Source organism: Scyliorhinus torazame, chromosome 4, assembly GCF_047496885.1.
Source record: "Scyliorhinus torazame isolate Kashiwa2021f chromosome 4, sScyTor2.1, whole genome shotgun sequence".
NCBI lineage: Eukaryota > Metazoa > Chordata > Chondrichthyes > Carcharhiniformes > Scyliorhinidae > Scyliorhinus > Scyliorhinus torazame.
This window is the reverse complement of record NC_092710.1, coordinates 180,864,793-180,879,230: the sequence shown is the minus strand read 5'-3', so window position 1 is coordinate 180,879,230 and position 14,438 is coordinate 180,864,793. Positions and strand designations below refer to the sequence as shown.

General features: G+C 41.3%; 1 protein-coding gene across 1 annotated transcript in view; it reads left to right on the top strand.

Moving 5' to 3' along the window:
* agbl5 (AGBL carboxypeptidase 5) overlaps positions 1-14,438 on the top strand; it is a 191,252-nt gene that overhangs the window by 59,481 nt on the left and 117,333 nt on the right. The window contains 6 exon segments of the mRNA XM_072498931.1: positions 1,117-1,165; positions 1,168-1,244; positions 1,246-1,286; positions 3,145-3,280; positions 9,170-9,351; positions 12,050-12,300. Of these exon segments, the coding sequence (XP_072355032.1) occupies positions 1,117-1,165; positions 1,168-1,244; positions 1,246-1,286; positions 3,145-3,280; positions 9,170-9,351; positions 12,050-12,300 (736 nt within the window).

Here is a 14,438-nt window from a genome sequence, read left to right as displayed (position 1 = left end):
TGTTATTTAAATCTCTTCTGTCTTCCATCCTATCACAGACATTTCCTTTTGTTCTTTCCTCCCCTTGCCCACTTTGCTTAAAAATGTACATCTCTAACAACTTTCTGTTCTGGTGAAAGAGCAACAACCTGAAACATTAGCTCTCTTCCTCGCCCTGCAGATGCTTCTTGACCTCTTGTGTTTTCCAGCATTTCCAGCGTGTATTTTCAGATTTTCAGTGTCAGTAGTATTTTGTTTTTTTAATCTAGTTTGGGTTCAATTCCCTGAATGTTTGGAAAATCCCCACAGAGCTTGCATCACATTCAGTTCAAGCTATTAAGGCTATTAAGGCTTGTTGTCACCAAAAGTGACATCTAGTACTGTAACAAAGCCAATAAAACACCATAATTGTTGGAACTTTCCAGGTTTTTTATTCGTTCATGGATGTGGCTCGGTCAGCATTTGTTACTCTCCTTAATTGCCCTTGCGAAGGTGCTGGTAAGCTGCCTTCTTGAACAGCCATTGAACTATTCAGATTTATGTAAAGAGTTGAAGAGGAGACAACCAATGCCAGAGTCTTCAGAGTATTATCATCAAACTTAACTAGAAATCAAATTTGTAAACATGGTCCCTCCTTGCACACCGAAATCTCAAACTTAAACTTCTTGCTGTTTCTATGATGTTAGGGCATGTTGTTCACTGAGGGCATAGCACTTAAAAACAAGCTTTGATTTGATCTTCGCAGCCATCCAAATCTTCATCTGCTTCTTCAACCAGGGCACAAACCTTGCAGATCTAAATAAATAGATATTGTCTCTGAAATATTTGAACAGCTTGAGGTTTCAGTTAGCTTTTTAACAATTCCAATTTTGCATAATATTTACAGTTTCTTTTAGTTATTGTTTACTATCCTATAAGCCAAGTTTAATTATAAATCGTAACTTGACACAACAGTGAAATCAAATAATTTTATCTTCTGATTAGATGACATAACACTCAATATGGTACTGTCAAAATGCTTTTACTTTCATGGACTAAACATTTATCCTATGTGCTTAGTGACCTTTCAGCTTCACAGTCACAGATAGGGTAAAACTCTTTATTTTAATAATGTTGCTTTTTTCATTATCGATATAGATGGAGAATATGTTGTTTCCAAAACTGATCTCCATGAACTCAGCACACTTTGATTCATGGCTTGCAATTTCTCTGAGAGAAACATGTATGCCAAAGACAAAAGGGATGGCCAGTCTAAAGAGGGAAGTGGGGAGAGTGGCAATTTATAAAGCTACGGGAATTATTCACAGGTAAGAGGATGTAGCTTGAGAGTTAGATTGGGTAAAAATAATTCTTTGGTTATTTTTATATTCATTTTTTTGCTTGCATAGCTTTCAATAGAAATTTTCAAATATCAGTTTTGTTTTGTATTGTTAAGTGCTGTATGAAGGAATACAGATCGCGGCATCTGAAAATTTTTACATTATTCCGATCTTTAAAAGTAGTAACTGAAAGAAAACTGGAAAAAAAACTGAACGCCCCTGTTTGTTGTAAATATTAATTTTATTTGTTATGAGTAGAATTCTGTAATAGGCCAAATCTCACGATCTCTGGATCCTTGGAGACTGAAGATGCATGTAGAAACTCTGGAGGTCCTGGCACGCTGACCTCCATGGGAACTGCCTCGGAGGTTTCAACCTCTGATAGGCACTTCCTTGATTTAGAAGCACTTCCTTGATTTAGGGACCCTCTGTGAACATCACGTCTCAGATTTGCTTACCAGGAAATGTTAGCCAGATTAAAACATTTGGGTAACTATGCAATCCCCCCCCCCCCCCCCCAACAACCACCCCAGCCTGACTACCCACACCAACCTGAGTAGCCCTCCCCACCACCACTCGACTAACCCGCTGACCCAACAAACCCTCCCAACTCAATTCTGCCACCCCTCCTGACCAGACCTGATAGCACCCCCACCCCCGCCCATTGCCAGACAACCACTCTCGACCACCCAGCTACCTCCCTGACCTGAATATCCCTTAACCTGTAACTCGTCCAACCTACCATCTCTACCACCGACTCCCAACCCCTGGCCCCCCCACTCCCATCCCTGGGCCCCCTTACCCCCATACCACCGTACTCTCTTATCCACCCTACTCACTCAGCCCCTTATCCACTAGTCCCTTACCCACCTATTCGCCTACCTCCATTGTCACCTTGCCACTTTACCCACTTATCCCATTACCCATCTTATCCATCTACCCACTCACTCACTAACATTCAGTAAGACATTAAGCTTGCCATATTGCAGCTAATGCTGTAAAAAGGGGCCATGCCCTGTCTCTCTCCACCCTCCCCCAACTTCCTCCACTTTGACGGACTTCCCCAATGGATAATGTGCTGTGCATTCCTGTAAAAGCCACGCTCAAGAAAATCTCAGAAGAAATGCGAGCAACATCAAATTGGAGGCATTGTTTGACCGAAATAGCAAATTGCTACTCCTTGGAAGATCCGGGCCAAAGATTCTGTTCAAATGTAGTGTTTTAACACTAATGTTACATTTTCTAAAACTTGAATCTGTCCTCCTAAACAGGGCTATAATTGTGAGCGCAGGTCAAGATGGGTTTGGTCCAGACAATAAATACATCTTCAAGCTATAGCATTTACATTTCTCTTGACTATCTGAAAAACAAATCTGAAGTCTACTCCTTATTCAAAGTCAATTATTTTGTATGAATTTTCAGAAATAGACATAACAGTAAAGCATTATTGTGATTATTGATCTTTTTGAAAGATGGCTGATCATTTGTTTTCCTGCTCAACAGAAAATTGCACCATCTACTCTGATCTGAAAAGTGGTGCTTTTGACTCCGTTTCAATTACATTACACGCTTTTCATTGTGGTCAGTATTGTCTGACTCAATCAACTAAGGACGCAGAACCGTAACTGTCCAGAATCCTATTTTTTCTATTTAAAACTTTGTTATGACTCTGGTATGATTGAAGGTGGTCATGTAGTGTACACTTTATTGTACAAAGGAAAACAGAATAGTTGATCTCCTTGTAATTTTATTTGTCAGCATAAATGCTTATTCTAATATTCATGTTAATAGAGAATTTTTCCATGAATTATTTGTGATTTTTAAGTTTCTATATTCTCTTCCACAGCTACACCTTGGAATGCAATTATAATACAGGCCGTTGTGTGAATTCAGTTCCTCCTGCATGTCATGACAATGGGAGAGCAAGTCCACCACCGCTACCTACCTTTCCACCTAAATATACTACAGAAATATTTGAGCAAGTATGCAAAGATGCAAATTTATAATGTAATGTATAATTAAATTTGTGATTCATATACAAGGACACCCAGGCTCCTCTGAATGTAAACATTTACTAATATCTCTCCTTTTCCAAAATATTTGCTTTTCCATTCATCTTACCGCAATTAATAATTTTCACACTTCTCCCTCCCCCTTCCATTCCACCTGTCACTTTCTCTCCCAATCACTAAAGTAATCCATATGCAGTCTGTTGAGTCATTCTTGTAACTTACTTTCTTTCCTAGCTTTCTGCTTTCTATCATCAACAAACTTGAATATATTACTCTTGGTTTGCTCATCTAATTAATTGACATAGAGAGTAAATCACTAAATCACTGATCCTTACAGTTACACCCTGTCAGCCCAAAAAGACTTTGTTTCTATTCTCTTTCTTATACCTGTCAACCAATCCTCAGTCTATTCCCATATATTATTCACAATCCCATGAGCAAATTTGTGCAACAACCTACTGTGTGGCACATTATCCAGTGCTTTCTGAAAATCCAAATATACCACATCCACCAGCTCTTCCTTGCCTATCCTGCTGGTTATACTGTCAAAAACTCTTAATAGATTTATTTATTTCTCAACCTTGACAACCAATTTGCTATAATGGCTACTAGATTTTATATCTCCTTTGCCATCATTTAATGTTTATAATGCGTTGTTTGTTAAACTCTGCATCCTTGCATGACATAATTGGTTTGATTTTACCCAGGTCACTCCGTTCTGCAACTTTGACCTTGCTCTACAGACTTGTCAGTGTACCCTTAATGAATCTTCCATCTACCTTATCCACTGCCCTAGTTATTTGATTTGCCAGGACATAGGTCCAAGCTGGTTTTAGTGGAGTCTATTCTAATGGAACCGCTTCCTCTTTCCCCAGTACTGCAATCACTATCTCATTAATTGGAACCCCTGCCTCAAACACCATTCTTTCAGCGACACAACCTTTAAAATCTTTAATTGTTCATTACTCATAATTTCATTGATCCTGTTGATGCGGTTTCTTTATGAATTGGTTTGGCATTTGCCACCTAATGTAACATTCAAAGCTCATATTCCTAGCTACCGTGCAGTGCGCAAAGTACACCTATGACTAAACTTCAGAAGTACTTAATTGGCTGTACAGCATTTTGAGATGTTGGTCATGAAAAGCACTTTAAAATGCAATCTTTATTTTTCTCACTAAGTCAACTAATTTCCAGCAAGAAGAAAAATATTACAAATATGTAGGAAGTGCAATTTTTAAATTAGTTTTTGCTCGTTTCCTGGTGCGCTTCATTTTGCTATACAGTCTGGGATGGGCACTATCTTTGTCTGTGAGTAAGTGTGTATATGATCTGCATGCTTTGTTTATTAATAGCAAATTTAGAATCATGTAAGTCATGACTCCAGTGGGGAAGGGAAAGTCATGGGCAGCACGGTAGCATTGTGGATAGCACAATTGCTTCACAGCTCCAGGGTCCCAGGTTCAATTCCGGCTTGGGTCACTGTCTGTGCGGAGTCTGCACATCCTCCCCGTGCGTGCGTGGGTTTCCTCCGGGTGCTCCGGTTTCCTCCCACAGTCCAAAGATGTGCAGGTTAGGTGGATTGGCCATGATAAATTGCCCTTGGTGTCCAAAATTGCCCTTAGTGTTGGGTGGGGTTACTGGGTTATGGGGATAGGGTGGAGGCGTGGACCTTGTGTAGGATGCTCTTTCCAAGAGCCGGTGCAGACACGATGGGCTGAATGGCCTCCTTCTGCACTGTAAATTCTATCACGATGAATAGGTGAAGTAATCAGTGGGAAGCGTAGCTGCTTAGGAATACAAAAAAGCACGAAAAGACAGAACTCAGGAGAGGTTACGATAGTCCCCATCTCACATAATATGACACAGTGTATGGAAAGGCTCAGTAAACCAAGGTCCACCACACTAAGAAAATAAAAAGGGACGGTCAATAGAGAATTAAAGGTGCTATATTTAAATGCGCGCAGTGTAAGGAACAAGGTAGATGAGCTTGTGGCCCAGATTGTGACTGGCAAGGATGATGTGGTAGGTATCACAGAGACATGGTTGCAGGGGGTTCAGGACTGGCATTTAAACATCCAGGGATTCACAACTTATCGAAAAGACAGAGGTGGGCAGAGGGGGCTTGTTAATTAGGAATGAAATTAAATCAATAGCACTAAACGACATAGGGTCAGATGACTTGGAGTCTGTGTGGGTACAGTTGAGGAACCACAAAGGCAAAAAAACCATACTGGGAGTTATGTACAGGCCTCCTAACAGTGGTCAGGACCAGGGGCGCAAAATGCACCACGAAATAGAAAGGGCATGTCAGAAAGGCAAGGTCACAGTGATCATGGGGGACTTCAATATACAGGTGGATTGGGTAAATAATGTTGCCAGTGGACCCAAAGAAAGGGAATTCATTGAATGTTTACAGGAGGGCTTTTTGGAACAGCTTGTGATGGAGCCCACGAGGGAACAGGCCATTCTGGACTTAGTGTTATGTAATGAGCCAGACTTGATAAAAGATCTTAAAGTAAGGGAACACGTAGGAGGCAGTGATCATAATATGGTAGAATTCAGTCTGCAATTTGAAAGAAAGGTAGAATCAGATGTAAAGGTGTTACAGTTAAATAAAGGTAACTACAGGGGCATGAGGGAGGAACTGACTAAAATCGACTGGGAGCAGAGCCTAGTGGGAAAGACAGTAGAACAGCAATGGCAGGAGTTTCTGGGAGTAATTGAGGACACAGTACAGAGGTTCATCCCAAAGAAAAGAAAGGCTATCAGAGGGGGGATTAGGCAGCCATGGCTGGCAAAGGAAGTCAGGGAATGCATCAAAGCAAAAGAGAAAGCCTATAATGTGGCAAAGAGTAGTGGGAAGTCAGAAGATTGGGAAGGCTACAAAAACAAACAGAGGATAACAAAGAGAGAAATAAGGAAAGAGAGGATCAAATATGAAGGTAGGCTAGCCAGTAACATTAGGAATGATAGTAAAAGTTTCTTTAAATACATTAAAAACAAACCAGAGGCAAAAGTAGACATTGGGCCGCTCCAAAATGACGCTGGTAATTTTGTGATGGGAGACCAGGAAATAGCTGAGGAACTAAATAAGTACTTTGCGTCAGTCTTCACAGTAGAGGACATGAGTAATATTCCAACAATTCAGGAGAGTCAGGGGACAGAGTTGAATATAGTAGCCATCACAAAGGAGAAAGTGCTAGAGAAACTAAGAGGTCTAAAAATTGATAAATCTCCAGGCCCAGATGGGCTACATCCTAGAGTTCTAAAGGAGGTAGCTGAAGAAATAGTGGAGGCCTTAGTTATGATCTTTCAAAAGTCACTGGAGTCCGGGAAAGTCCCAGAGGATTGGAAAATCGCTGTTGTAACCCCCCCTGTTCAAGAAGGGAACAAGAAAAAAGATGGAAAATTAAAGGCCAATTAGCCTAACCTCGGTTGTTGGCAAGATTCTAGAATCCATCGTTAAGGATGAGATTTCTAAATTCTTGGAAGTGCAGGGTCGGATTAGGACAAGTCAGCATGGATTTAGTAAGAGGCGGTCGTGCCTGACAAACCTGTTAGAGTTCTTTGAAGAGATAACAAATAGGTTCGACCAAGGAGAGCCAATGGATGTTATCTATCTTGACTTCCAAAAGGCCTTTGATAAGGTGCCTCACGGGAGACTGCTGAGTAAAATAAGGGCTCATGGTATTCGAGGCAAGGTACTAACATGGATTGACGATTGGCTGTCAGGCAGAAGGCAGAGAGTTGGGATAAAAGGTTATTTTTCGGAATGGCAACCGCTGATGAGTGGTGTCCCCGCAGGGTTCAGTGTTGGGGCCACAGCTGTTCTCTTCATATATTAACGATCTAGATGACGGGACTGGGGGCATTCTGGCTAAGTTTGCCGATGATACAAACATAGGTGGAGGGGCAGGTAGTATTGAGGAGGTGGGGAGGCTGCAGAAAGATTTAGACAGTTTTGGAGAGTGGTCCAAGAAATGGCTGGTGAAATTCAACATGGGCAAGTGCGAGGTCTTGCACTTTGGAAAAAAGAATAGAGGCATGGACTATTTTCTAAACGGTGACAAAATTCATAATGCTGAAGTGCAAAGGGACTTGGGAGTCCTAGTCCAGGATTCTGTAAAGGTAAACTTGCTGGTTGAGTCCATAATTAAGAAAGCAAATGCAATGTTGTCATTTATCTCAAGAGGCTTGGAATATAAAAGCAGGGATGTACTTCTGAAGCTTTATAAAGCACTAGTTAGGCCCCATTTAGAATACTGTGAGCAATTTTGGGCCCCACACCTCAGGAAGGACATACTGGCACTGGAGCGGGTCCAGCGGAGATTCACATGGATGATCCCAGGAATGGTAGGCCTAACAGATGAACGTCTGAGGATCCTGGGATTATATTCATTGGCATTTAGGAGGTTGAGGGGAGATCTAATAGAAACTTACAAGATAATGAATGGCTTAGATAGGGTGGATGTAGGGAAGTTGTTTCCATTAGCAGGGGACACTAGGACCCGGGGGCACAGCCTTCGAATAAAAGGGAGTGACTTTAGAACAGAGATGAGGAGAAATGTCTTCAGCCAGAGAGTGGTGGGTCTGTGGAATTCATTGCCACAGAGGGCGGTGGAGGCCGGGACGTTGAGTGTCTTTAAGACAGAAGTTGATAAATTCTTGATTTCTCGAGGAATTAAGGGCTATGGAGAGAGAGCGGGTAAATGGAGTTGAAATCAGCCATGATTGAATGGTGGAGTGGACTCGATGGGCCGAATGGCCTTCCTTACGCTCCTATGTCTTATTTTCAGAATGCGTGTTCAATAGGGTTTGCACTATTTACCATTTATAAAGTTGCCTAACTACCATGACAATGGGGGACTGGGTAAACCTGCAACCTGCATTCTTATATTTGCTTTATTGTTGACGAAAACTCCTTGCAAATATTTTAACTGCTGTCTCCACATTATTAGGACTCCAAAATAGATTGGGAATGAAAGCAGGATAGCATGGTAGCACAGTGCTTCACAGCGCCAGGGCCCCAGGTTCGATTCCTGCTTGGATCACTGTCTGTGCGGAGTCTGCACGTTCTCCCAGTGTCTGCGTGGGTTTCCTCTGGGTGTTCCAGTTTCCTCCCACAAGACGTGCTTGTTCGGTGAATTGGACATTTTGAATTCTCTCTCTGTGGACCCGAACAGGCGCCGGAATGTGGCGACTAGCGGATTTTCACAGTATCTTCATTGCAGTGTTAATTATTATTATTATAAGAAGTGAGTGGTTCAATTTCTATTTTGAAAACCAAACTTGGGTATTCAGTTTTAATTTCTATACAGTATTTACAGAAATCCTGAAACCAAATAGCTTGCAATGGTACAGTGGAAGTTAGATTTGAATGAATTAGAATTTGTACAGTTGAAATTTAGCCTGGTTTGGACAAGAAACCCAATTAGTTGTGGAACATGTAGTTTATGGTTTTAGATTAATTTATGTTACTGGTCAAGAATCCGCAATCTTTAGCTGTTGAAAAAAAAAGTACAAAAATTGAATTTTAGGATTAAAGAATTGGTTATCAAATAGTGCCTCCTTGATTAACCATTTTAGCCAGCCACAAATCAGCATTCCATTGTAAGCAAATAAGAAGTAAATACATTTTGAGAGAGTGAGGTTGCCATGGTTAATTTAGAGCTCAAAGGCTGCAGGAGTATGGAATAGAGACTTGTCTTAAATAACTTGTTGTCTTCCATCTGTTCAAATAATTATTCACCTGGGTGGGTCCACAAATATTTGACAAATATTTTGAGGGAAAATGTGGGAAAACCACAAATAAAAGAATTATTTGATCTGTTAAATCTGTTTCCCTCAATTCCTCAGGTGGGAAGAGCTGTAGCCATTGCAGCCTTGGATATGGCTGATTGTAATCCTTGGCCAAGAGTAGTTATGTCTGAATACAGCTGTCTGACTAAACTTCGTGCATGGATGTTGAAGCACATTCGAAATACAAGAAGCATGGCAATGTCAAAGAAAAATATTACAAGGATTTCTAAAGTTTCCAAGTAAGTCTCCGAATGTTCTGTCGTAATAATTCCGTCCCAGTAATTTTGCAAAGTCACATCTTGGGCTTTCAGCATTGAAGTTTCATTTTTTAAACCAATATTACGGCATTAAATTTCATGATAGGAGTGATGTATTTAAGTGACTTGTGGCATAATAGATATCCCCGTTTTATGTGTGGGCAGCTCGGTAACACAGTGGTTAGCACAGTGGCTTCACCGCTCCAGGGTCCCAGGTTCGATTCCCAGCTTGGGTCACTGTCTGTGCGGAGTCTGCACGTTCTCTCCATGTGTGCGTGGGTTTCCTCCAGGTGCTCCGGTTTTCTCCCACAGTCCAAAGATGTGCAGGTTAGGTGGATTGGCCATGATAAATTGCCCCTAGTGTCCAAAAAGGTTGGTGGGGTTACTGGGTTACGGGGATAGGGTGGAAGTAGTGTGCTCTTTCCAAGGGCCGGTGCATGGCCTCCTTCTGCACTAGATTCTATGAATAGCATGTTTTTGTTTTGGCAAAGTTTTCAAATGAGAAGTGCGGCTGGCTTTGACCTCCATTTTTATTTCAGCATGGTAACTACATATGCTCAGTCTGCTTTTTTAAATACTTTGATCATCCCTCTCCCAAACTTCTCAATTGTACCAGTCTAAACCCCTCACTCCCATCTGTTTACCAACCCTCTCCCAACTCCCTCCTTCCCTCTGCTCTTTGTTTCCCTCTCCTGACCAACTTCACTTTACCTTCACGCCACCCCACTCACTGCCTTACTCAGTCAAATGTTCCCTGCCCCTCGTTGCACTCTCCCAAACCCCTCGCTGTTCCTTTGCTGCCCCTATCCTGAGCCCATGCTTACAATGGGGTCTTGGGAGATTGGAGGTAAGTGAGGTCGTATGCTGTAAGTAGCAAGGGGTTTAGGAGAGGTAGGTGACAAGCGGGAGGGAGCAAAGGAGTTTGGAAGGAGCAAGCGAGAGGGAGCACGAGTGCCGAGGGAGGGAAACGGAGAGCAAGAGCGAGCGAGGGAGTTGGCAGAGGGAAATGGTAAGTGAGAAGCAGCGAGGGTGTCGGATGAGAGGGAGGGATCAAGATGACCAGGAGAGGGATGATGGATTTTGTCTCCAGCACTGCCATTTTGGAGTTCAGCTCTCCAATTATTGCACGTTGTTAATCACACATGATGGACCTCCCATTAGCATTATTTAAAAGGATTGTTAACTACACAGGTTAATTTTATGAATTATTTCTGGTGGTAGTTACTAAGATTTTGCAAACGTCAAATGCATCCTAGAGTTCTGTAAAGTTGCTGAAGTCTACCGGAAGTTGTGTGGCAGGTGCTGAAGGACCTTCTTTGTGTTCATGATTCTGCACAAGCTTATTAATCCCAGACATGGGCAATAGTTGGCATTTCTCTTGAAATATAACTGGAAGAATCAGCAGAAGCCACACAGAACTGCGTACACCTCTAAGTGGGAGAAGGAAGGGGAGAAAGGCTCTCAGCAAGAGAATTCTTGTTTTTAATATAAATTTGGAGTACACAATTCTTTTTTTTCAATTGAGGGGCAATTAATTTAGCATGGCCAATCTACCTACGCTGCACATCTTTTGGGTTGTAGGGGTGAGACCCATGCAGACATGGGGAGAATGTTCAAACTCCACACGGGCTGGGATCGAACCCGGATCCTCAGTGCCGTGAGGTGGTGGTGCTAACCACTGCGCGACCGTGCCGCCAGGAAGAGAATTCATTGTGCCAGTGCATATAGACAACATCTTAGTTGTATTCTGAGAGTTTTCAGCAGAAGTGCCCATTCCACCAATCATCTCTCATTGGTTGTCTTGGCCGCCTGTTAATTTTAGTCCTGATTGAATATGGCGCACAATTGGATTTGGCACTTGCAGGCATTAGAACAGCTCACTGTTAACAGACTTTCAAAATCCCCAATCAAAGTGAGATTGGCAATAGCAGCAACTAGTTCCTGGTTGGATCGGCAAAGCTGTTTCATGTCGACCGATCTGTCTGCATCTCTTGTTAAATCTTGATTGCCTTTTTTTTGCGAGGGGCAAGTTACGTTGGTCAAGAGAGGGAGCATGATTATGCTTTTTATTTTTGAAAAGTTGTTACTTTTGTTACCGTGGAACTAATTAAATCTTTGCAATAATTGTTTGTTTCGTATGCTTCCAAATGGAAAATTATTTTTGGAATGCCAAAAACTATAAATAACTACTCTGTAAACAACATTTTAATTTCCATGTATACTTCCGACTGAGGTTTGAATTGAATTTATTCAGAAGCCATTCTCACTGAGTAATTAACCTATTTAGGCTTTCTTATGTTTATCTTTTCATTACATTTTATGTATATAACTTTTAAAATGTGGTCTTTAGGTGAAGCATTACTATTTAATGTTGTTGTCGTTGTCTTCACACCCATATGCTTTCTTTACCCTTTGGGGATTAGTGGGGAACCAGTGGAAGGATTTCCGAGCTGATTGTCAGCCCATTGAACGCTCCTTCCATAGCCAACAGGTCCCGGCGTGGACCCGAACCCAGAGCTTCTGGTCCAGTGGTAGGGGCGCTACCACTGCGCCACAAGGGCTTTGTATTATTTAAAGTGACATTGTGCTTCCAAAGAGAAATAATTATTTACTAAGTTGATATTTGTGTGCTTTATATCAGAGATTTTGAAGTATTCGTTCTCTCTTTACTTGAACATAGTGGGCTAATATCCTCCGTCTCCGAAAATTCCCTCAGCAAAACAAAGAGTAATGGGAATGGCATCTCTGGAATCAGCAATGGACACCAAAATCCATCTCTGATTAAAGCATCTCCCAGTTTCACATTTGGCTCCAGCCCTGGCACAACCAAAGGGGCCTGTGCGCCACAAGGAACAGCCAAAGGGGCTTGTGCACCAGGATTAACTCATAATCCTCCAAAAGGTGGCCTCAAAACGCTTGGCCCAGTGAGAGGTAAGATGTCCTTTAATATATACTGTAAACCGTAACTGAGATATATCTGCAAAAGCAAAATACTGCAGAAAATAATTTTTCAGCTGATGGTCAGCCTTACTAATTGTTCCTTCCTTGGCTTGGGGTTCCCTCTTATTTTTATTTTGTTTCTAATTGTTTGTGATTCCTGAGTGCAGTTTGTTGGTGCAGCTGATGATTTAATTAAGTTTTAAGTGAAAAATTAACATTTAATATTGAAAAATGGCAAGTGTTGTAAGTTGATCAAAGTAATATTACTTTGAGGAGAGAGAATTGAAATCCTAATTCCCTTCCCTTACTGTTCGTGATCAGTGTGTTTTGGAAAAGGACTTTGTGTTGTGTATGTTTCTTGACCCCCGATTGCACGGTCAATTTTAATAACCAGGAGCAAGTTTTCATGGATTTAAATAAAGAGGATTATTTATTCATACATTCACTCTGAAAGTCTAATGCAATATCACTGACGCACACACACACTCTCACTTTCTCTCTCAAAAAAGTACAGTTAAAGTGAATAGTACATTTTTACATGTAAACAAAATAATAGTTTATAATTCACATGTTTGGAAAAAGATGTGTTGCAGGCCCAGTGAAGAATACATTTTAATTCCTGAAGGGTAGTCTAGGTGGATTCAATAGCTGGAGTTCTGTATCAGAATTATTACAGGATTTCCTGAAAGAGATGGATTTTTAGCAGGTCACGAAGATAGTTATTTGTCGTCGTCTTGCCAGGAGTTCAAGTTCCTGTCTTGGCGTACCTGCAAAGGAACAGGCTGGGAAACCTTGCAATGTTGCAATTTTAAGGTTTAAATGTTGCCGTTTTTGTTGCTACTGATTCTTGCTGTGTGGTTTGTAGACTGACTGATTTCTCCATAGTTCTTGAGGTATTAAGATTAATGATCGGAAAACAGTTTTGATCTACATGATTAACACTTTTTGATTTTCCACCCAGAAAAATTTGAAGATAAAAGCCATTGCTGTTCAGTGGTAGATGAATGATGACCATTCACACCGATTTATGATAACTAGTTTCTACAGCTCTCTTTTGTAGTGTATCAGGCCTTGAAACCATGGGTTTAGGAGTCCATAGATTTTGAGTTTGGGGTAAATCCACAAACTAGAGGAGGCATGAATTGCACAAATGGTTTGTCTTGGTATGTTCATTCAAAAGAAGCACCCACCTATGGTCATTCAATTCCAAACTTTCTGGAGACTTCGGTAGCACAGTGGTTAGCAGGGTAGCACTGTGGCGGCACAGTAGCACAGTGGTTAGAACTGTTTCTTCACAGCTCCAGGGTCCCAGGTTCGATATCCGACTTGGGTCACTGTCTGTGTGGAGTCTGCACTTTCTCCTCCCACAGACAAAGATGTGCAGGTGAGGTGTATTGGCCATTCTAAATTGCCCTTAGTACTGGGTTACGGGGATAGGGTGGAGGCATGGGCTTAAGTAGGGTGCTCTTTCCAAGGTCCGGTGCAGACTCGATTGGCTGAATGGCCTCCTTCTGCACTGTAAATTTTATGATTCTATGATTTGGATCCCTCTGCTTCTTGCAGAAATAGTAAAAATCACCTGATCCTCTGCAGCCTTCTTAGCAGCCTTTTAACTTCCATTTCTTTAAACACAAAAACACTTCCAGACAATGTTACAAGTTATGAATAGGACATTCCTTTACTGGATATGACAGTGATATCTGAAGCACATTGGAAAAGTTTTAGAAAAGCTTAAGCTTTGCTGCTTTTGCATCATGGTTAATTCCCTAAAGTTCCTCACTTGTATTCCACACACATGACCCAGCTATATTAAAGAGTAGACTTAATATTTTGTTGTAATTGGATTCATGTTTAGACTCAGATGTTCATGTATAATAAATACTATTGGGACTGTGTTGGGCACTGGTCCCCCAAGCCAATGATATAGTTGTCAATCTTGCACTCTTGAGACAATTCCATTGTCATTCCAATTTTTATTTCCATGGAGGTGACCTCCAAAACAATTATGATGAAGTTTGACTTTGTATCACACAGAACGAGTATGGAAATGAGTGAGTTCACAATAATTTATGTTATCAAGTGGTACTACCACAATACCTCCATTATTTATCAGTTTGTCTGAGTTAAAG